The 19,938-nt window shown below is 36.8% G+C and overlaps 1 protein-coding gene across 2 annotated transcripts in view; it reads left to right on the top strand.

Annotated features, from left to right (window-relative positions):
- Polr1B (RNA polymerase I subunit Rpl135) overlaps positions 1-19,938 on the top strand; it is a 332,313-nt gene that overhangs the window by 23,865 nt on the left and 288,510 nt on the right. For both annotated transcript variants that reach the window (XM_090381414.1, XM_090381406.1), the window contains exon 3: positions 3,396-3,455. In XM_090381414.1, the coding sequence (XP_090237540.1) occupies positions 3,396-3,455 (60 nt within the window). The remainder of the gene's footprint in view (positions 1-3,395; positions 3,456-19,938) is intronic.

The following is a 19,938-nucleotide window of genomic DNA, read 5'->3' as shown; positions in this document are numbered from 1 at the left end:
GAGACATGTTCATACGTGCATAGTAGCCGTCGCGCCAAGTCGATGGGCTCAGTTATTCATTAGTAGTGAGAGTGTAAAGTGCTCGCGATGGCATCGTGGTCACGAAATGAGATAAGGACAGTTTTGCGGTATAATTTCGTGCGTGGTTTAACCACGCACCAAAGAGAAAATTACTTTGAAAAAATTAAATAAACAAAGCTGTATTGCAAAACTTTCCTAGTACCCTTACCCTTTGTACTAGCCATCTAGCTGGCACCCTTATATATTTGATGCAATAAAAAAAAAAGAAATAAAATAAAACTTATGGATTTAAATGACTATTACAGTCACATAATTGTGAATTTTACTATAGCTCCAGTGTGATATCCACTTTCGATCTCTATCATAATTATTTAATTAGCAAAGTTTAGCCATAAAAATATACTGGACAATGTATATCAAAAAAGACACATGCTACATGAAAACTTCATATAGAGCTTCAGTTTCCTTCTCTTTTTGACCTGCCCTGATTTTAGGTAACAAGACTTTTTTTTTGATATTACTTTACAATACATGGATGAGCCAAAGGCTCGGTTAGCGTTGTATTATAAGAGGTAGAGAAAAATTACAATGCAATATAGTATCAAAATTAAGAAAGAAATTTTTAAAGTTTCATATTTTAAACTATTTCCTGCTTTTTTCCAAAAAAAAAAGCAGTAAAGGCAGCACACACCTGCTGTTATTGTTGCATATCTGCTGGGCATTTGAAAGTCTCCTAGAAAGAAATGAAATTGATCATATTTATCTTTACTATAAAGGCAAATGAGGTTTTTCCAAGACTGTTGTAAAAAAAAAAAATGCTAAACATACCACAAAACTAATGTGGCAAATTAATGTTACATTTAGTGTTGTTCTTGGCGAGGTGTGATTTTGTGACCTGAGTACCAAGATACTCAATCAAAATAAAATCATAAAAATTAGAACCTTCAATACTCATTGTTAATAGTGCAAATGCTGAACTCTCTGCTTAAGGAGAAACAGTCCCTCATAATTGTAGCATTAATTTCGGAAATAGTTTTGTGGTATATTTAGCGTTCCTTTTCAGCAGTAGTCTATCATGTCTTTACATAGTTGAATATCTGTTGACTGAACATCACTTGAAACTTGACTCTAATTTAGTCATTTGATGAATTCCAGACTGTTTTTTTAAATATTGAATCATTATTATAATGCCTTTCATAGCAACACAACAATCAGCTTTCTGAAGCAACTTGAAATAAATGCTATATTTATCACAAATTATTATAATCACAAATGACTAGATGGTGAAATCTAGTCATTTGTGATTTTTTTCAGAAATTGTTAATTCATATTACAAGGTGAAGCTGAAAGATACAACTGGATTTATTTGCAGGAAACCATCCAGCCTTTTGTAGCCTATTATATGAATAATATGTGGTTATCCCAAAAGTAATGAATGCCACACACATGCTCATCAGTTCATATGCCTGTGTGATTGATTTGAATAATTTGAAATATTAACCTCACCATTAGTGTGCTTGAAACAGAGTTCCTGAATTGAAAGTTTGTGTAGAGTCTTTTAAAACTGGATGGTAATATTGTTTCACATTAGATTACGGTTTCAGATCAAAGATATTTTATCAAAATCAAAACTTTACATAGTCAAATGCCGACACAAATTTATGAATGTTGTTTGAAGTGTGTGGTGAGTCAGCAGTTGATTATAGCACGATTCACAAAGGTTGCATTAAGGTCAGACCAGTGTTGAAGAGCAATACTCAGGTAGACCAAAAACATCTATGAGACAACACATCAATGGGCAGGAGCAGCAGTATGTAGCACACGCTTCTTGATTAGACCGGGGTTCGAGCCCATCACCACCAAATATGGAGGATGCGGAAAGGTCAGGTAATGACCACCGCATATTCCCGGAGCAATATGGCCTTAGTTGCTAATGCAGCTAAGGCCACATTGCTCCGGGAACCATTATTTTCACACATTGCTCCGGCAACCATTATTTTCACTATTTTGGAGGAAGACAGTCATGTCACTTGTGAAGAAATAGCCAGTGGATCTGGAATACCAAAATCAACTCACCAAATTTTAACTTGAGGGGTTAAATAAATGAAAGATCGCCTCTGATGGGTTCCACATTTGCATGTCAAGTGAACAACATGCAAAGCATAAAGAAATTGCAATGCAGCTACTTGCACATTACCGACAAGAAGGGTGAGTGAGTGTTTTTAATTATTATGTTGCATGGGCACTTAAGGCTATGATGCACCATGTCCACCCAACAAGAAGGTGAAACATTTTTACAATGCATTTTTGTCATTGGTGAGACATGGACAAGCAACGTTGAACCCAAACTGAAGTTACAATCATCTTTGCAATGGCCCTCTAAATGTTGCCTGCAACAATCAAAGGTGAGACAAATAGTCATCATGGCTTATGATTATGAGGGCATTATTGCTGCTGATCATGCACCACTTTGGAAGATCAGTAACTGGCGGTGACTATGCAACATTTCTTTGTCAGAAATTATGCCCGAAAAATTTGTCAGAAGTGGCCACAGATGTTGGAAGCTGATGCTCGTACTCCATGATAATGGAAGGTCTCATATCCAACAGTCTGTATAGCTTGTTTTCACCAATTACAAGTGGGAAGCACTACCTCACCCCCTTAGTCCTAATATGAGTTCTGAGTTCTTGCAATTACAATTCCTCAAGTTCAAGGAATCTTTGATGTGAGTGGAGTTTTGTCTTTAGAAATGTTGATCGCATTTATTCAGTCATGACCTTAATGCACAGTAGACAGTTAAATGGCATTGAAAAATTATCCAATTGTTGGAAAGCATCATAGGGCATGAAGGAAACTACATTGAAAGTTTTTAATGTAAATTATGATATAAAATAAATTCATTTTAAAATAACCACATTTGCATATACCTTTGGGATAATCCTTGTATGACAGTATCAAATAATATACTTGTAATATTGGAAAAGGGAAAGAAGGCAAAGATAAAAGTATTGCAAACTATGCTTTGCATTGCAAAAGTTGTTGAAAAGTTGCAGAAAAATGATAAAGAATGTAACGTGTGTGTGTATGTACCAAAAATTAACTTAAAACATATACAGAGAGAGAAAGGAAATGCATTTGATATTTTTTCATTTTTCATTATTATATCTTTTTGATTGCATTTATTCTCATTTGGCTGTCTGAATTTCAGTTTCATTTCAGTTTTATTTTTCTTCTGTTATTTTATAATATTCTTAATTTGTGTAACTTGCTTTGAAACATTTTTTTATAGAGTAGCATTATGTCCAGTGTGAAGAATGCTTTAATTTTTTGGCCACTCTTAATTTATAAATTTATTAATTTATCAATGTTTCTAGGCCATTCGACCAGTGCAGTTTCAGATTCCTTCAGGTGACCGAATAGCAGTTGAAATCAAAGTAAGTTTTTTTTTTTTTTTTTTTTTTTTTTTTTCCCCAGTTTTCCGTTATCTCTTTTGTAGCATTTAAATTTATATTTCAAGTTCTTAGTGTCTCTAAAAATTTCTTATTTCATAATTGCTTTCAAATCTCACAGAAGGAAAAAAAAAATTTTTTAATACGAGTTGGTGAAAAATGAATATAAAAAAATTATTTACTACAAAGAATTATTATGATTTTTGAACAAAAAAAATGGTATTCATTTAAATTTTCAATCACATTTTTCTCACCATTTAAACCATGAATCATTTCAATTCTAAAGCTATCACAATCCCCCCCCCCCACCACCAAAATGGTAAAATGGCCTCAATATGACCTCTTTAACAGATTCCACTCGTTGTTACTCCCTTGCAGGTATTGAGTGTGGTATGGAGAATAATTTTAATCAGAAGTCCACCTAATTTATTATGGTGTATTCCCTTGGTGTATTCCCTTGCCACTCTTAAACACATTCAAGAGAGTAATAGCAAAATTAGATCTGTTAGCTGTCCCATAGGAGGAAATAGTTCAAGAATTGATCAGAATTAAAGAGGCAAATAGAATCATGACTCAAAAAAGTGGTAATCCTATCTTGATGGAACATAAAGAGCTAAGCATTTAGCTCTTTATGTTCTGTCCATAGTGGTAAGCATTATGTTCTGTCCAGAGTTATTCAAACTCACCATCAGTCAAGTGGGCTGTTTAAATTCCTATAACCAGCCATATATTCCAAACTTTATTGATTGCTATAAAGGCCAGAAATATGGTCACTTTTCCAGATAGCATTTGAAATGAAACAATATATCTTTATATGATAAACATCATGTAATATACATTGATTTGTGATACGTTATATTAGCAAAATGGGGAGGAAATTGAAGGACCATACCCACAACATATGGAAAGGCTAGTAATCCAGTTTTACTTGTTCCGCCCTTGCCCAATATTACTGGTGTGAGCAGCACAACAAGCTTAACCTGTAATGCTGAGGTTATTGACCATTTGCACAATTTCTGCTTGCTCTTGGGCACTTTATTTTTATTGCAGGTCCTAATATTAACCATAATAAAGAGATTTGCATATATTGTATTGGAGTGTGCAGTTTTACAAATAAGTATCAGTTTATTGGTCACAGCTGAATGTTTACATATATATAAAAGCAGAGCAAGAAAGACTTGACCTGAATGGCACATGGCCAGGGAGCCATGTACTGTTCTGGACAAGTCTCTCTCTCTCTCTCTCTCACTCTCTCTCTCTCTCTCTCTCTCTCTCTCTCTCTCTCTCTCTCTCTTGGTCTGCTTTTGTGTATTTATCAATATTATTTTGATGGGTGCTGGTGCATTTTAAAATTTGCTTCAAATGTGTCTTCTTCACTCCGGGCATTTCCATTCCAGCTGCTTCTGTCACATGATGACTATGCTATTTAAAGTGATGTATGCTGCCCACTGTTAAGTTTATAAAAAGGCACTCTGCCTTAAAAGCCATGTTATATTTTTAGCACTTTATTTTGTATTATTCATTCTTAACACATTCGCTCTCGCCTAAATTTTAATGAAATCATTTAGTGCACCATAATTTTCATAATGTTGCAACATTCTGACATCCCAGCATTCCAAAAATTGTAAATAATGGTTGAAAAATTAAAAGTTTGGTATTCATTGCTGAAAGCAAACACTTGCCTTTGTACTGAGTTGTAAATTGGAACAAATCTTAAAATTTAATAAAAACTTTATTCATGTACATGCTCACATCAACACAAGCAGAAAACAAATAAAACTGTGTGCCAAGTCTATAAACAAAAGACAAGCATTGTTGTAAAGCATTCAATCACTGTGTCAGTACTGAGTAGCTGTTAATTTCATGTGCCTTTATGCTTATGTTGGTTAACCACTTAAGAATGACTGCTGATATGTGTTATGGCACAGTGCTTGGGTGCCTTTTGAATTCAGATGTGCACATCACTTGTAGTGTCATTTCACGCTTATATGTGTAAAGGCAGTGAACTTGTTAACTGACCTTACTCAATTTATCTGTGTACAGTGGTTGTGCAAATGCTTGTACTATATTTTTATTTCTTTTATTATTATTTTGTTTATTAGTTCTTAACTAATTTTATTATTTTTTTACTTTTGTATCTGTCATTTGATTAAAGTTGCATTGGTTATTGCAAGAACTTTTTATTGATATAATTTCCAGTGCTCAAGATGTTTTTTCATAATTTTAGACATATTTAGAGTTATGCATCAAACCTACCTCCACTTAATCACATTTCAACTTATTTTCAAATTAAAACACCTTTCACACTGAATGCAGAAAAGTTGGAGGAAGAGCTATGAATTTGGCTTTTCCCTAGATAATTAATTGATGAAGGAATAAAAAAGAAACATAAAAAAAAATATCATTTTTTGACAAAGTAATTATTTTTATTATATTATATATAAAAATGCAAGAAATGAATATAGAAAGATATTAAAATTACAGAATAAACTTTTATTATATTTGAAAAATAAAGTATTTTGTATTTTAATATTTGTAGTGTCTAAATGCAAATTTGTCTGAGTCTAATGACATTTCAGTGGCTGTTTTCTAGATCTCTTGTCAGAATTTCTAGACTTGTCAGAATCACTAGACCTTCTGGAATCACAACATATGTACTTATATTTTTTTTTTTTTTTTTTTTTTGCTTTATTTTAAGAAAGCCATCTATACTGTATATTGGATCTAATATGTTTCAACAAAATGAATTCCTTTTAAAGTCATATTTCTCCTTTTTTGAAGTTAACAGCTGTTTTTCTTCTTGCTGAAGAAATTTGCTTTTAGATATTACCTGTTCATTTTTTTTTTTAACTATTTGTCAACCGTAATTATTCTTAACTGGTCAGATTCCAAAATTGTCATCTACTTCACAATAGAATTGCTTAAAATCCATACAGTTTCTCTGTGTTTGTGTTAAAAATGGCTTCATCCACAATTAATGTAGTGCTTCTTGCTTAAGGAAACTGCTAAATCTTCTTTCACATCAAAAGTTTTAAGAACTTGTTTCAAATAAAGCAATACCTTTAATCAAAATAGAGTTAAATCCCACCTGATAACTACTGGTAATTGAAGTATAGTGTTTTCTTTTCTGTCTGGATCACACTGAACGAAGTCTATGATATTATGATGTTAATTTCCTGAACTTTTGGCTCACCTCTAATGTAGTCTTTAAATATGTCATCAGCTCATAAATTCAGAGTATGGGCAATATAGCTAGATGCTTCATTTATTTTACCATTGCTGCAGGCATCTGTCACAACAGCAAAAAATTGTGAATGCCTATGTCAGTCATGAATTCATTCATCTTTTCAGCTATATATTTTGCTCCGAATCTGTCAGTCTACACATTGTAGGTCTTGTAAAATTCTGGTTGAGCTGGCATTATGTAATTCATAACTGATTTATTTCTTCAGTTATTTCAAACATTACATTGCACTCCAAAACAAGGAGCTTCAGCCAGTTTCATATTAATTCCTTCAACATGCTCATACTTATTGTTCAGCAGTGAAAGTAAAAACCTAGATGGCATCTTATATGGCATAATTCTTTGGAAGTATGTAATCCAGTCATTGTTTCAATTATAAACTGAGGTGTTCCTGATAAGAAAATAGCTATGTCAAAAAAAAAAAAAAAAAAAAGCTATGGGGGATATTTTTAGAAGACATGTTTGCAGATGAACAAGTTCCTTATTTCCTTAAAGAATCTATACGAACATGTTATAGGCAAGTGTTATCTAGTATAATGGCAATTTCTGTAACAGTTTTGTATTACAATAAAACTTTGGCTGGCAGTGAACATTGGAACTACTTTATTTTAGGGGGCCCCCTCGACGTGGGCACCTGTACGTGGTGAGGGGACCTCCCAGTGATGCTGCTGATTTTCCAGATTAGCATCACTGGGATCTAACGCCCATACCTTGGTTCCAGGGTTACATCTTTGGAATCCGGCGTGTGCAGCTGTGCGCCACGACCCGTGGATTTCGGAAAGGGGGATCCTGGTGGTTGAGGGGCCTAGCCTTAATACACCACTTTGGCCCCTGCTTCGACAAGACGGGAGGTCCCGGACCAGCCCGACTGGGATCAATCGGCGGGTGGTTTTTTACTGCTAGGGTCAACTGCATTCCAATAAGTCTCCCTCCCTTTGGTCCTGGGACGGGATAAAGACTTATTGGTAACGTGGGTATGGTGCTCCTAAGCGAACTCGGCATCCCATTCGTGTACGCAGTACCTGCTAGTTCACGAGTGGGCGTCCCCTCATAGGGCTCCGTGGTGGGTGAGGTACTTATGCAACAGACACTTTCTCTTTACTCTTTTGAGTAATTTAAATTCTATTTCTTCTGGGGCCCCAACAAGGCCCCTACCTAACCGATCAGATGAGAATGACACCAATTCTGCCAAAAGAGCCGAACTGAGGATAAACCACTATCTATAACACCGCTTTTCCTCATTCTCCATTCCACCAGAGAGCAGTCAATTGGGAAGATGTCACCCTTCATCCAGAAAGGATTAGAAGGGTTGGCAGGATCACCAAAATCCGTAAAACGGCTGCGTTCTGGCGATCTTTTACTCGAAGCTTTAAATACAAAGCAAGCAGAAAGAATATTAAACGCGACATCCATAGGGGGAATACCGATCAATGTAACACCCCACAAAACTTTGAACTCTTCACGCGGTGTTATTTCAGAGTGGGATCTTCTTCATGTCTCTGAAGAAGAGATCTGCTCTGAACTAAAAGACCAAGGAGTGACAGCTGTCAAGAGAATATCAATGCGGAAGGAAGGGAATCTCGTCCCTACCCGAGTTCTCATCCTAACATTTAACACCCCACGGCCTCCTAGTTCCATCAAGGCAGGGTATTTAAACTGCCCAGTGAGGATCTATATTCCAAACCCACTGAGGTGTTTTAAATGCCAAAAATATGGCCACTCACAAACGGCTTGTCGTGGTAACCCTGCCTGTGCTCGATGTGGTGCAAAAGACCACGAGAGCATGGAATGTTCAGCTTCTAAACTGATCTGTGTAAATTGCCAACAAGATCATCCTGCCTACTCCAGAGCATGCCAGCGGTGGAAGGATGAAAAAGAGATCCAAAAATTGAAAATGGAGCTGAATATCTCCTACCCAGAGGCTAGAAAACACGTTCAACCAATAAATAGCGGGAAGCCTTCATATGCCCAGAAGATTTCTGCAAAGTGCACTATCGGTACACAAACTGAGATGACTGTACCACCAAGAGAGTCATTCACACCGATTGCCTGCTATTTATTGAGTTCACAAAAGCCCACCAAAAAAACGCAGTCAGCCGCCACTCCTATATCCGTACCTCCTAATGCGCCACCACTACCAAAACCAAGTAGTAAAGAGCCAGCAGTAATAACAGAAACAATGGATGTCGAGGATAAGGAGGTACCGGATGAATCAACCTTGGAACTCTTTGCGGAGGAAGAAATGGACATGGGACAGCGTCCATTCTTCCCCAAAAAGGATAAATCCAAGATTGACAAAAGTAAGCCCTCAGCACCTCGGAAGCCGCCTGATGGACCCACCAAGCCAAAATAATGGCTAAATTCCTACAATGGAATTGTCGTGGATTCCGGCGAAATATTGATGACATCAAGGCCCTCCTGCAAAAGCACGAGCCAGTTTGCTTTTGCTTGCAGGAGACTTATCTAAAGGCAAACGATGATCCCACAATGCATAACATCACAATTTTTCGTAAGGATAGAATTGCGGATGGTCCTTCTCATGGAGGAGTGGCTATCCTTGTGGGCAACCGGACCCCAGTTCAGCCCTTGCTAATTACAACTAGCATAGAAGCGGTTGCAATTCGCCTTACAGTGGGATTTTTATTAACGGTCTGCTCTATTTATTTGCCACCTGGGACTGCCATCTCCCAGGAAGACCTTGATGATCTTGTAACGCAGTTGCCTCCCCCTTTCTTACTTCTCGGGGATTTTAATGGACATAATACCCTATGGGGTAGTGCTAACATCAACAGAAGGGGATGAGTCATAGAGCGTATGCTAAATGACAATGACCTTTCCCTTTTAAATACTGGAACAAACACCTCCTTCCACATGCCTACCTTTTTTCTGCCATTGATCTCTCTATCTGCTCCCCCTCTCTACTCCCGTCACTCACTTGGGAAGTGGAGGAGAACCCATACGGAAGTGATCACTTCCCTGTGATAACCTCTTTACATAGTGGGAGACTGTGTCTTCCTTTCAGGTTACCACAGTGGAAGATGGATCAGGCTGACCGGACTGCCTTCCAACGTCAGGCAAATTTTGACCTCAGTACCGTCAGTCAGGAGCCTATCAATGATGCAGTAACGTACATCACAGAAATTATCGTCCAAGCAGCTGCAAATGCTGTTCCAAAAACGTCTGCGCGGTTTCTGCGGTTTCCACGGTTTCCACCAAACCTTGGTGGAATTCACAATGCACAACAGCAAAAAAAGCTCAAAACAAAGCGTGGGGGATATTTTGCCGATATCCTACCACGACCAACCTTATAGCCTTTAGACGTGCACAAGCCAAACGTGCACGCTACATCCGCCGTCAGAGTCAAAAGGAATCGTGGATCCGTTTTACTTCATCAATTACTCAGTCCCCTAGTACTAAGTTGGTCTGGGACAAAACCAGAAAATGAAGGGAAAATATACATCCCACCCTTCTTCAATCCTAGATTATAATGGATGCACTATTGCAGATCCAACTGCAATAGCTAATTGTCTTGGGGAAACATTCTCTAACATTTCTGCAACATCTTCATATTCCCCAGAGTTCCTGGTCCTGAAACATAAAATCGAAAAACAGGCACTTAGTTTTAAGTCTAAGAGCGTCTATCCATACAACAGGCCATTCACTATACAGGAACTGAAAAGATCTCTTATTCTTTCCAAAGCAAGTGCTGTTGGACCAGATGGCATCCATTATGAAATGATTAAGCATCTTTCACCAAAATCTATGGATTATCTGCTCATTCTGTATAACAGAATCTTTATTGAAGGGCAGTTTCTGGATTCCTGGCGCAAGGCAATCGTTCTTGCCTTTGCTAAGCCAGGAAAGGATCCAAAAGTCACTACTAATTATCGTCCTATTGCTCTGACTAGCTGTCTGTGCAAAATACTGGAGAGAATGGTTAATTTTCGTTTAATCTGGTATTTAGAATCAAATGACCTTCTCTCCAGCATCCAATGCAGCTTCCGAAGGAACCAGTCCACTTTGGACCATCTTATTAGACTGGAAACATCCATCCGGGATGCTTTCCTAAAACGCGAACACTTGGTGTCAGCGTTCTTTGACATGGAGAAAGCGTATGACACAACTTAGAGATTTGGCATCTTAAAAGATCTGCATAGCCTTGGTCTTAAAGGGCAACTCCTCATTTTTATTAAAAACTTTCTAGCCAATCGATCTTTCCAAGTTCGTGTGGGCTCCTCACTCTCTCGTTCCTTTAGCCAAGAGGAGGGAGTGCCACAAGGATCAGTTTTAAGTGTCACGCTTTTCGCCGTCAAAGTAAATTCCATCACAGAACAACTTCCTCCAACCGTAAACAGTGCCCTCTGTTGATGACTTTAGCATATTTTGTCAGTCATGCAACATGAGGGTTATTGAAAGACAACTGCAAAAATCCATTGATCGCCTTAATTCCTGGGCACTTGCTAATGGCTTCAGGTTCTCGCTGGAGAAGACCGTTTGCGTACATTTTTGTCGTAAGCGTAATCTTCATCCTGAACCTGAATTAAGGCTCGGACAAAATGCTATTCCAGTAGCGGCGGACACAAAATTCTTGGGACTGGTATTTGATAAAAAGCTGACCTTTCTGGATCACATCCGTCAACTCCGCACAAAGTGCACAAGAGGGCTGAATATTCTGCGCTCTCTTTCCTCTACATCTTGGGGTGCAGATCGATGCACCCTACTACGCATCTACCGTGCACTTGTATGATCCAGACTAGATTACGGGTCCCTGGTATACAATTCGGCCAGAGACAGTGTATTTTGTTGGCTGGATCCTGTCCATCATCTGGCTCTCCGTACCGCTATTGGAGTATATCGAACATCTCCTGTCCAGAGCTTATACGTCGAAGCAAACGAACCGCCGTTATCGCTTCGACGTAAGCAGTTGTCTCTAAAGTATGCTTTAAAACTGAAATCCCTGCCAGACTATCCTACGTGGCCATTCGTTTTTGAGCCACGATGGGAAAATTTGTACAACATCCGTAAGACTGCCAATCGTCCTTTTGGTATTCGTCTCCAAGAGCTACTCAAAGAACTTAATATCAAGGTAGACAAGGTTGCCCAAACACCAAAGCAACCCCTTCCACCCTGGCATGCTCATGTTCCAACATGTGACTTCTCCTTTAGAAATTTGGGAAAGTCGGGCACTCCATCATCTGTCTACCTGCAGTTTCATTCAGCACACCAAGCTGAACATTCTGACTTCGCGCCAGTTTACACAGACGGTTCGAAGTCGGAATCATATGTGGGATCTGCTGCTGTTTTTACAGACAGCACTACATCGGATCAGATTTCCTCTGAATGTAGCATATTTACTGCAGAGCTGCACGCTATAGAGTTAGCCTTGGATCACATTAGTGAATGCCAATACCAACGGTTCATTTTATATTCCGACTCTCTCAGCGTGTTACAGGTTTTAATAACTGTGAGATATAATTCTCATCCAGTTCTGTCTAGCATTCAGCAGAAGATTCACTTCCTCCGTGAACGTGAATATGATATCCGCTTCTGCTGGATTCCTAGCCATGTTGGGATTAGGGGAAATGATTTGGCTGACACCGCAGCCAAATCAGCAATTCCCAATAATAACCGCTGCCTGTCAGTCCCCTATACATACTACAGGCAAATAATACACGAGAAGATACACTCCCAATGGCAAGATTCGTGGAATAGACAGACTACGAATAAATTATATCATATAAAGCCTGTAATTGAACCATGGCAGTCTAGTCTGCGCAGGAATCGTAAGTTGTTCTTGCCCGGACCTGCATAGGACATAGTCATTTGACTCATTCGTTTTTGCTGAGGGCTGATGAACCTCCTATGTGTGAGTCCTGTGGCACAATTTTATCAATTAGGCACATTTTAGTTGACTGTCCAGATTTTAGCAATATCCGTTTTACCGCTTTTAACCATCTGACTGAGCCATATACACTCAGTCAGGTTTTATCCGACAATGACCATGTGTCTGCTGTTTTTAGCTTTTTGAAATCAGTAAACCAATTTACTCATATTTAAAAAATCTACTTTGTTAATGTTACTTGTTTACTGATATTTGTCTTTTACCGTTTATACTTGTTTTTATACTTTGACTTGGTGACCTAATTCGTTAGGCCACTGAAAATTTTACTTTTTATGACCAGGTTTTGGCACATTATAGACTTAGTCACTAATGCGCCAATAAACAAGCAACAACAACAACATTTTAGGGGGTAAAAAACCTCCATTGAGTTTGTCTGACTGTTAAAAAAATTTTTTTCTGTGAGATTTACTTAATAGTTTATATTTTTTTATACTGTCATATAATGTTCATTAGCATCATTACTACACACAGTAAACCAACTGAAGTTGGTTTACTGTGTAATGATACACCAACCGAAGTTGTGTATCATTACATAACACCTTATATTGTGAATTCTTTCACAAACAGTGAGTTGCCTGTCTCATTATACCTCAAATAAGTAATGCTTCCCCAGTACAGAAGTGGGCACTGCCACCCCAGGTTTCAGGGCTATTTGGCCCTTCATTTGCTGAGTGGGTAGATACTCCAATGGTATAACAGCTGACAATGCAATTGTGAATTAATTCACAATGTGAGACATGCCAAGTGGAATGTAGTTTAATGATCCACCGGGCAAGTTCGGTTGGTGTACTGTATATAGAAATGATACTAAGACAGTAAATTCTTCCTGCAGTCTGAGGCTTTTTAGCCTTAAATCCTACAGTTATTAAACATCCACTTGGCATCTCTCATATTGTGAAATTAATGCCCAACCGGGTTATCGTCTATTGTACTGTTGCGGTATCTACCCACTTATGGGGCTCTGGGATCAAGACTACAAGCATGCGGCTGCTCATTTCTGAAGCTTGTTTTTTATTTTTTATTTTTTAATATACTAAACCATAGTTAATATTTAGTTTGGATTCCTATAGCCACATAGGTTAGTTTATTTTTGTATTTAGATAAGTACTTGGAAGGCTGTAGCTTAATATTCAGTTAGCCTTTGCTATCGATATTTTGTCAGGAACATTGTAACTTTCATTGGGTAGCTTAAATTTAAATTCACTAGTAGTTAAAAGTTTTGTCAGCAGCGTAATTTCTGTAATACTTAGTTAATTTAAATTCCATTGTATATTGTAAGTTTAAATTTGTAAAGTATTTGGAAATTTACAGCTTAATATTCAGATAGCCTTTGTTATCGATATTTTGACAGAACTTTGTAACTTTTGTTAGGTAGTTTAAATTTATTTATTTAGTGGTTAAAATTTGCTAAACGGTTTAATTTCTGAAATATTTTGTTAACATACATTCTGCAATATATCATAAATTTAAATTTCGTAAACTTTCTGAAATTCAAATTTTACTTAAATCAACGGTAGCCATCCGGTGGTTTCTGAACCCCCAGGGGTTTGCAAAAGTGTTCTGGGGGTAATAGCAATAGAGGCATGTGATGCAAGAAAGCAAGCAAATGAGCTTATGTGGCATCAGCCAAAAAAAAATTCACACAACCATTCCTTCCAAAAGTTTGTCTAGTTCCTCCTTGAATTTATTTAAGCTATCAACTTCCACAACGACGTATGGAAGTTAGTTCCAGCAATTAACCACCCACTGGCGAAAGGCAAATTTCCGCATATCTGTTCTACAACTGTCTTTCCTCAGTTTGAATTTATGCCCCCTTAGGTTCGTAATCTATGCAAGTGGAAGAATCCAATCAGAATTCAGCATTCTCAACCCATTCGAGGCCTTATACAGCTCAGTCAGATCACCTCGCAGGTGCCTACTCTCCAGGTGCTGCAATTTGCAGAACTTAAGCTCTTTCTTGGTAAGAGCACTCCTTTGTTCCCCTCACCAATCTTGTTGCCCTTCTTTGTAGCAACTCTATATCCGTCTAGCAACTCTATATCCGTCCTAAAATGAGGCCTCCAGACCTGTACACAGTACTCTAGGTGTGGCCTGACCATTGTCTTGTATAATTAGCAACATGACACAAAATATCTCAAAAACTGTTGAGGCTTACATGTATGCAGATGACTTTACCATTTCCTGTCAGTTTCAAAGTACGAACACCATTGAATGGCAGCTTCAACTTTCTATAAAGATAATAGAATACTGGACCTCACAGAATGGTTATCGACTATCAGAAAAGAAATAACACTACCACTCATTTTTGCAAGCAACTAGCTCTTCATCCTGATCCTGAACTACAAATGAACAGTACTCCAATTGTACTTGTTAATACCGTCAGATTTCTTGGACTGATATTAGAGGGCAAGCTAAATTTCCAAGTTCACATCACTCATTTAAGAACTATTTGTCTAAAGCATTTGAATATACTTCAATCAGTCTTGTCCATATCATGGGGAGCTGATAAATATACATTACTGCACCTTAACAGAACTCTAGACCATTCACGCCTGGATTGTGGTTGTCCAATATATGACTTTGCCGGAGCACTACTTTACAGCAGCTAAATGTCATCCAGCACAGTGCTCTGAGGACTACACTGGGAGCTTTCAGGACTTCCGCAATCCAAAGTCTTTATATTCATATTATTACATTCATATTATTCATATATATTACATCTTCATGGGAATACATTATTGCTTCTCTACACTGCTAAGATCCAGTCTTCCATTGCACCTGAGTTCGGCGTATCTTTATAATACTCATTGGGATTCCTTCTTTGAGAGTAAACCACATGAAAATTCACCTGCTTCGCTAAGGATCAGAGAGTTTGTTCAGAGTTGGAATGTTGATTTAAGTGATATTTTTCACTACTCAAATGAACCTGTTCCACCTTGGACGTATGTTTCAGCCTCTCACAATATACATTTTCTCCAGTGAGGAAAGAATACTATAACACCTTGCAGTATCAGACAGTTTCGCTCAGCTCGTGCTACTTTGAATTCCCATGCCTCTAAAACATATACTGACAGTATGGTAGGTGCTCCGGCAGTTTTTCCTTCACGTACAGTTACCGCCTCACTACTGTTAGCTTGCATTGTCTTCACTGCCGAACTGTATATGCCATAAAGTTAGCACTTAGTAAGATTTTTGAGCTTTCCATCTTGCCTGCAATAATTTATACTCTCTCTCTCTCTCTCTCTTTGCCCTGATGAAGAATTTCTCCTCTTCTCATCCTACCTTGAAATACATTCATTGCTAGCTATTCTCCTTTAACGTGTTCAACTAGTTTTTGTTAGATCCCTGTCCCTTCTGGCATTCCAGAAATGAAAGTGCAGATATTGCCATTGAACATCCTCAGCCCACCTTTTCACAACATCCTCAGGTTCCTTACACCAACTATAAGCTTTTCATTTGCAAAGCATGTTACGAGAATTAGTCGCAGACCTGGAAAAGAAATACCAACAATAAACTTTACCAGGTGAAACAAGATCGAAAGCTGTGGCTCTCAGGCTTCTAACAAACAGACAAGAGGAAGTGGGATTGGCAAGACTGAGAATTGGACACACACTCAACATACCCATCACTTCCTGTTATTGGGCGATCCCCCCCCCAGTGCTCATCTTGTTACAGTGTGCTTACGGTCCGCCATTTTCTGTTTGATTGTCCCTTATATTCAACCATCTGGTCAAACATTTTTCAATCTCCATGATTTATGTCTCATGATTAATGTCTCATGATTTATCTCATATTGTAGGAAGTGATGCAAACATAGAACTTTTTATCTATTTAAAACATATTGATCTATACAGGAGCATATAATTTAACATCTGAAAATGTTAAGCTGTGTGTAAGTAAACTATGAACAGACACAATTGGCCTCAGTAGCCCTTGTGTCGTTAAACCCAATACCAACAACCACGATTAATAATTTCAAAATATATTTTTATACATTCACGTATTAATTTTAAATTTCATTATTTTTTCTTAAATTACACCATAATAATTGAACTACTTGCTTGTATAGGCTTTGTGTGTTTGCTTCTTGGTCGTGAGGCTTTTGAAATCTAGTTGATAGTTTGTGAGTGCAGTACAAGTAAGGTCTGTTAGCTGTTGGTTTGTTAGCTGTGCACAGTATGTCAGTTTTATGAATTTAATTGTCATGCAGCAATTGTGATGTGCAGCAATATTTTTTTTTTTTTTTTTTTTTTACCAAAAATTGAAATTAGGTGACAACTAGAATGCTTGAGATGGAGATACTTCAATTCTGGAGCAAGTTTTCAGAATTTGATTGTAAATCGTGATGATTTATGATGCATTTTTAGACCCTGATCTTCCTGAATTTCTAAGAGTTCCATATCTCCACAGAGTCCCATATTTTCACTAATGTTTTGGGAAACAAGGTAATTGGAAAACCATCATTGACTATATCAATCTCGAGTAGATTTTCAAGAAAGGCAATACACAATTTGGACTTCATCAGGCCTAACTTTAAAATTACCAAGCAGTTCTTGTAATTTACCTTGATATTTTTTGAATGTTTGATCTTATGTTTCAATTTCAGGGAATCTTTTCTTCAGACATGGAAAGTGATTAAAGTTTTTTGTTCAGGTCATTTTTTTTAAAAGCTTTTTTTTTTTAATCTGAAAATCATCTGAATGAAGTCAGAAAGAATTTTATCCTTCCCTTGTACTATTAAGTTGGAGCTTGTAAATGTTGCATTATATCAGTTAGAAATGTCAAATCCTGTATTCACTCACCTTCTGATTCTGGTTAGGATTATTCCCTTTCTTTAAGAAAATTGACGATTCAGCAAACTGGCTTGGACCATTCTGTGTTAGTAACCATCTTACAAGGTAATAGAAAGTTATATCATTAGTAATCTTCAAAATTCAGCTTTTCAAGGAAATTTTTGAACTGGAAGTGGTTCTTTGCATTACAAATTGACAATTTGTAGAACTATTATTTGTAAATTATCATATTAGAAATGTTTAGTTACTAGACATTCATAGTGGATGATGCAGTGAACAGACAGAAATTCTGGAATTCTTGGATCGCTTTTTAAGAGACCAACAAGACCTACATTTTTACCTAACGTTGCACATGCTGTACCATTTGCCATCTTAAGATTTTTAGTGGTACACTAGCATTTGTCAATATTGTATCAAGTGCATTTTTGATATTGATACCACAAATTGCTTCTTTAAGCACTGTTAAATCTAGCATTTTCTCTTTCACAGTTATATTTTCAGAGACATAATGAACAAATACAGCTAACTATATTTTTTCATTATTATCTGGATTATCTTGAATATCTGTGGATTTGTCAAGAGCTAAGCTTAATGCTATACAGGTTTTTACATCATTTTCAACTTCCCCAAAAATCCTTACTGATTTATAAAATATGCTGCTCTGTTGTGTTGACACGAAATTGGAATTGCATTATTAATCTGTGTTGTTTTAAATTATTTGGATCTAAAATTTTATTAACTTCCACACTCTTCTTAATGAATTCTCCTTCAATATATGAACATTTATCATGAGTAAAGACCACAGCATAATGAAACTAACCTCATTTGTGTTATCTGTTTCCTTGCTGAAAGATGTAATTATGTCTGCTAAATATATAGGCCAGATTTTAAAGAATTAAGCTTTTTTGTCTGTAGTTCTGAATTAAGAGGATATTGAGTTGAAAACCGTACATTAGAGATAAGACAGTGGTTTTCCACATTTATTGGTGAATGCAAAATCTTCTTCTGATTCAGACTTAAAATTTTGATTTTGTTCTTCATAAATTATCTTTTTTCTTTTGTCTTGTTATCTGATGTCATATCTACCCTAAAACCATTCTTGCCCAATTTGAATTTATGCTCTCTCATCTGTGTAATTTGAGCAAGAGAAAGAATGCCACCAGCACTGAGCTTTCTCAATCAATTCAAAACCTTAAACACCTTAGTCAGATCACCTTGCAGGTACCCAATCTCCATACATTGTAATTTGCAAAACTGAAACCGTTCTTCATAAGAGCACTCCTTTGTTCACCTCACCAACCCTGTTGCCCTTCCTTGTATATGTTCCAGAAGATCCACGTCCTTCCTGAAATGAGTCTCCCAGACTGTATACATTACTCAAGATGCAGCCTAACCACAAATGGCATCCCTTAGACTCCTACTTGAACTTTGCTGTCTTGTAATGAGTAGTAAATTAAACCAAGCAGAAAATAATGCTTTATGATTTAGAGTCATTGATGAGGAAGATTATGCAGGATGATATGGTCTCATTTCAAATTAAGTGAAATAACAGAAAAAAAGACAAACAACTATGCCCTTAAATGATTTTTATCTGAAAAAAAAAAAAAAACATCTGTTAGGTACCACATAGGTCATGGATAATTAGAGTTTTATTGTGTTTGTGGTAGAGGGCCATGGTCAAACAAAAAGAGTCTATAGGTTAAACCTGGCCTGTGGATTTCAGCTCCAAACTGTGTTTCTTGGCCTTTTTAATTATAAAACCCATATAAACTTCAAGAAATTCCTTGTAACCTAGCTGGATATCATGTATCCTATATTGGCATATCATGGCCTTAAGTTGTCCATGCACCATAAAAACCCAACCTAACCAAAACATATCTTGTATACAGGGTAGACCATATATCACTTTACTGAGAAATATGTAGAATTTAAGCCTTGAAATCAGTTCATGCTCATATTACTTTATTAATATTATGTTTATATGATGTTATTTATGACATTTAAATTAATTATTCAAACTGTTTTTGGCAAGTTACTTGTCCGTAACTTTTAACTTTCACCCCTTTACAGTAAATGAGAAAAAGTAAATAAATGGGCACACCCTATGTGTGTGTACATGTTATTTATCTGTTTATATATTTGAGCTTCACCCATGAAGCATTCCTAGAATTGCACCCTTGTGGTCCATTGAAAAAATGGCTTAGTAAGGAGTTAAAATTGCTAAGTGAATTATAAAAAAAGCTTGTAGTTACAAATGGTCACAAATATGCTAAAGGATTTAGCTGAGCTTCTTTTTAAATAACTTAACCACACAATATTCCTGTTTTCTCTATATTTTAATCATTAAAATATATAATGCAAGTGTTTTAAACAAACTTAAAACTTTTCGAATCATATTCCAAATTCTTTTGTGGCCTGTTGTTTTTTTCAGTTGCAAAACATTGTGTTGCATATTCACCAGACTGTTAAGTACAATAGAATTCCAACAAAATGATATTTATTGTTTTTTTTTTTTTTTTTTTTTTTTTT

This window comes from Mastigoproctus giganteus, chromosome 1 (genome assembly GCF_048544385.1).
Source record: "Mastigoproctus giganteus isolate SK-2022 chromosome 1, ASM4854438v1, whole genome shotgun sequence".
Lineage (NCBI taxonomy): Eukaryota > Metazoa > Arthropoda > Arachnida > Uropygi > Thelyphonidae > Mastigoproctus > Mastigoproctus giganteus.
This window is presented reverse-complemented; position numbering and strand designations above follow the sequence as displayed.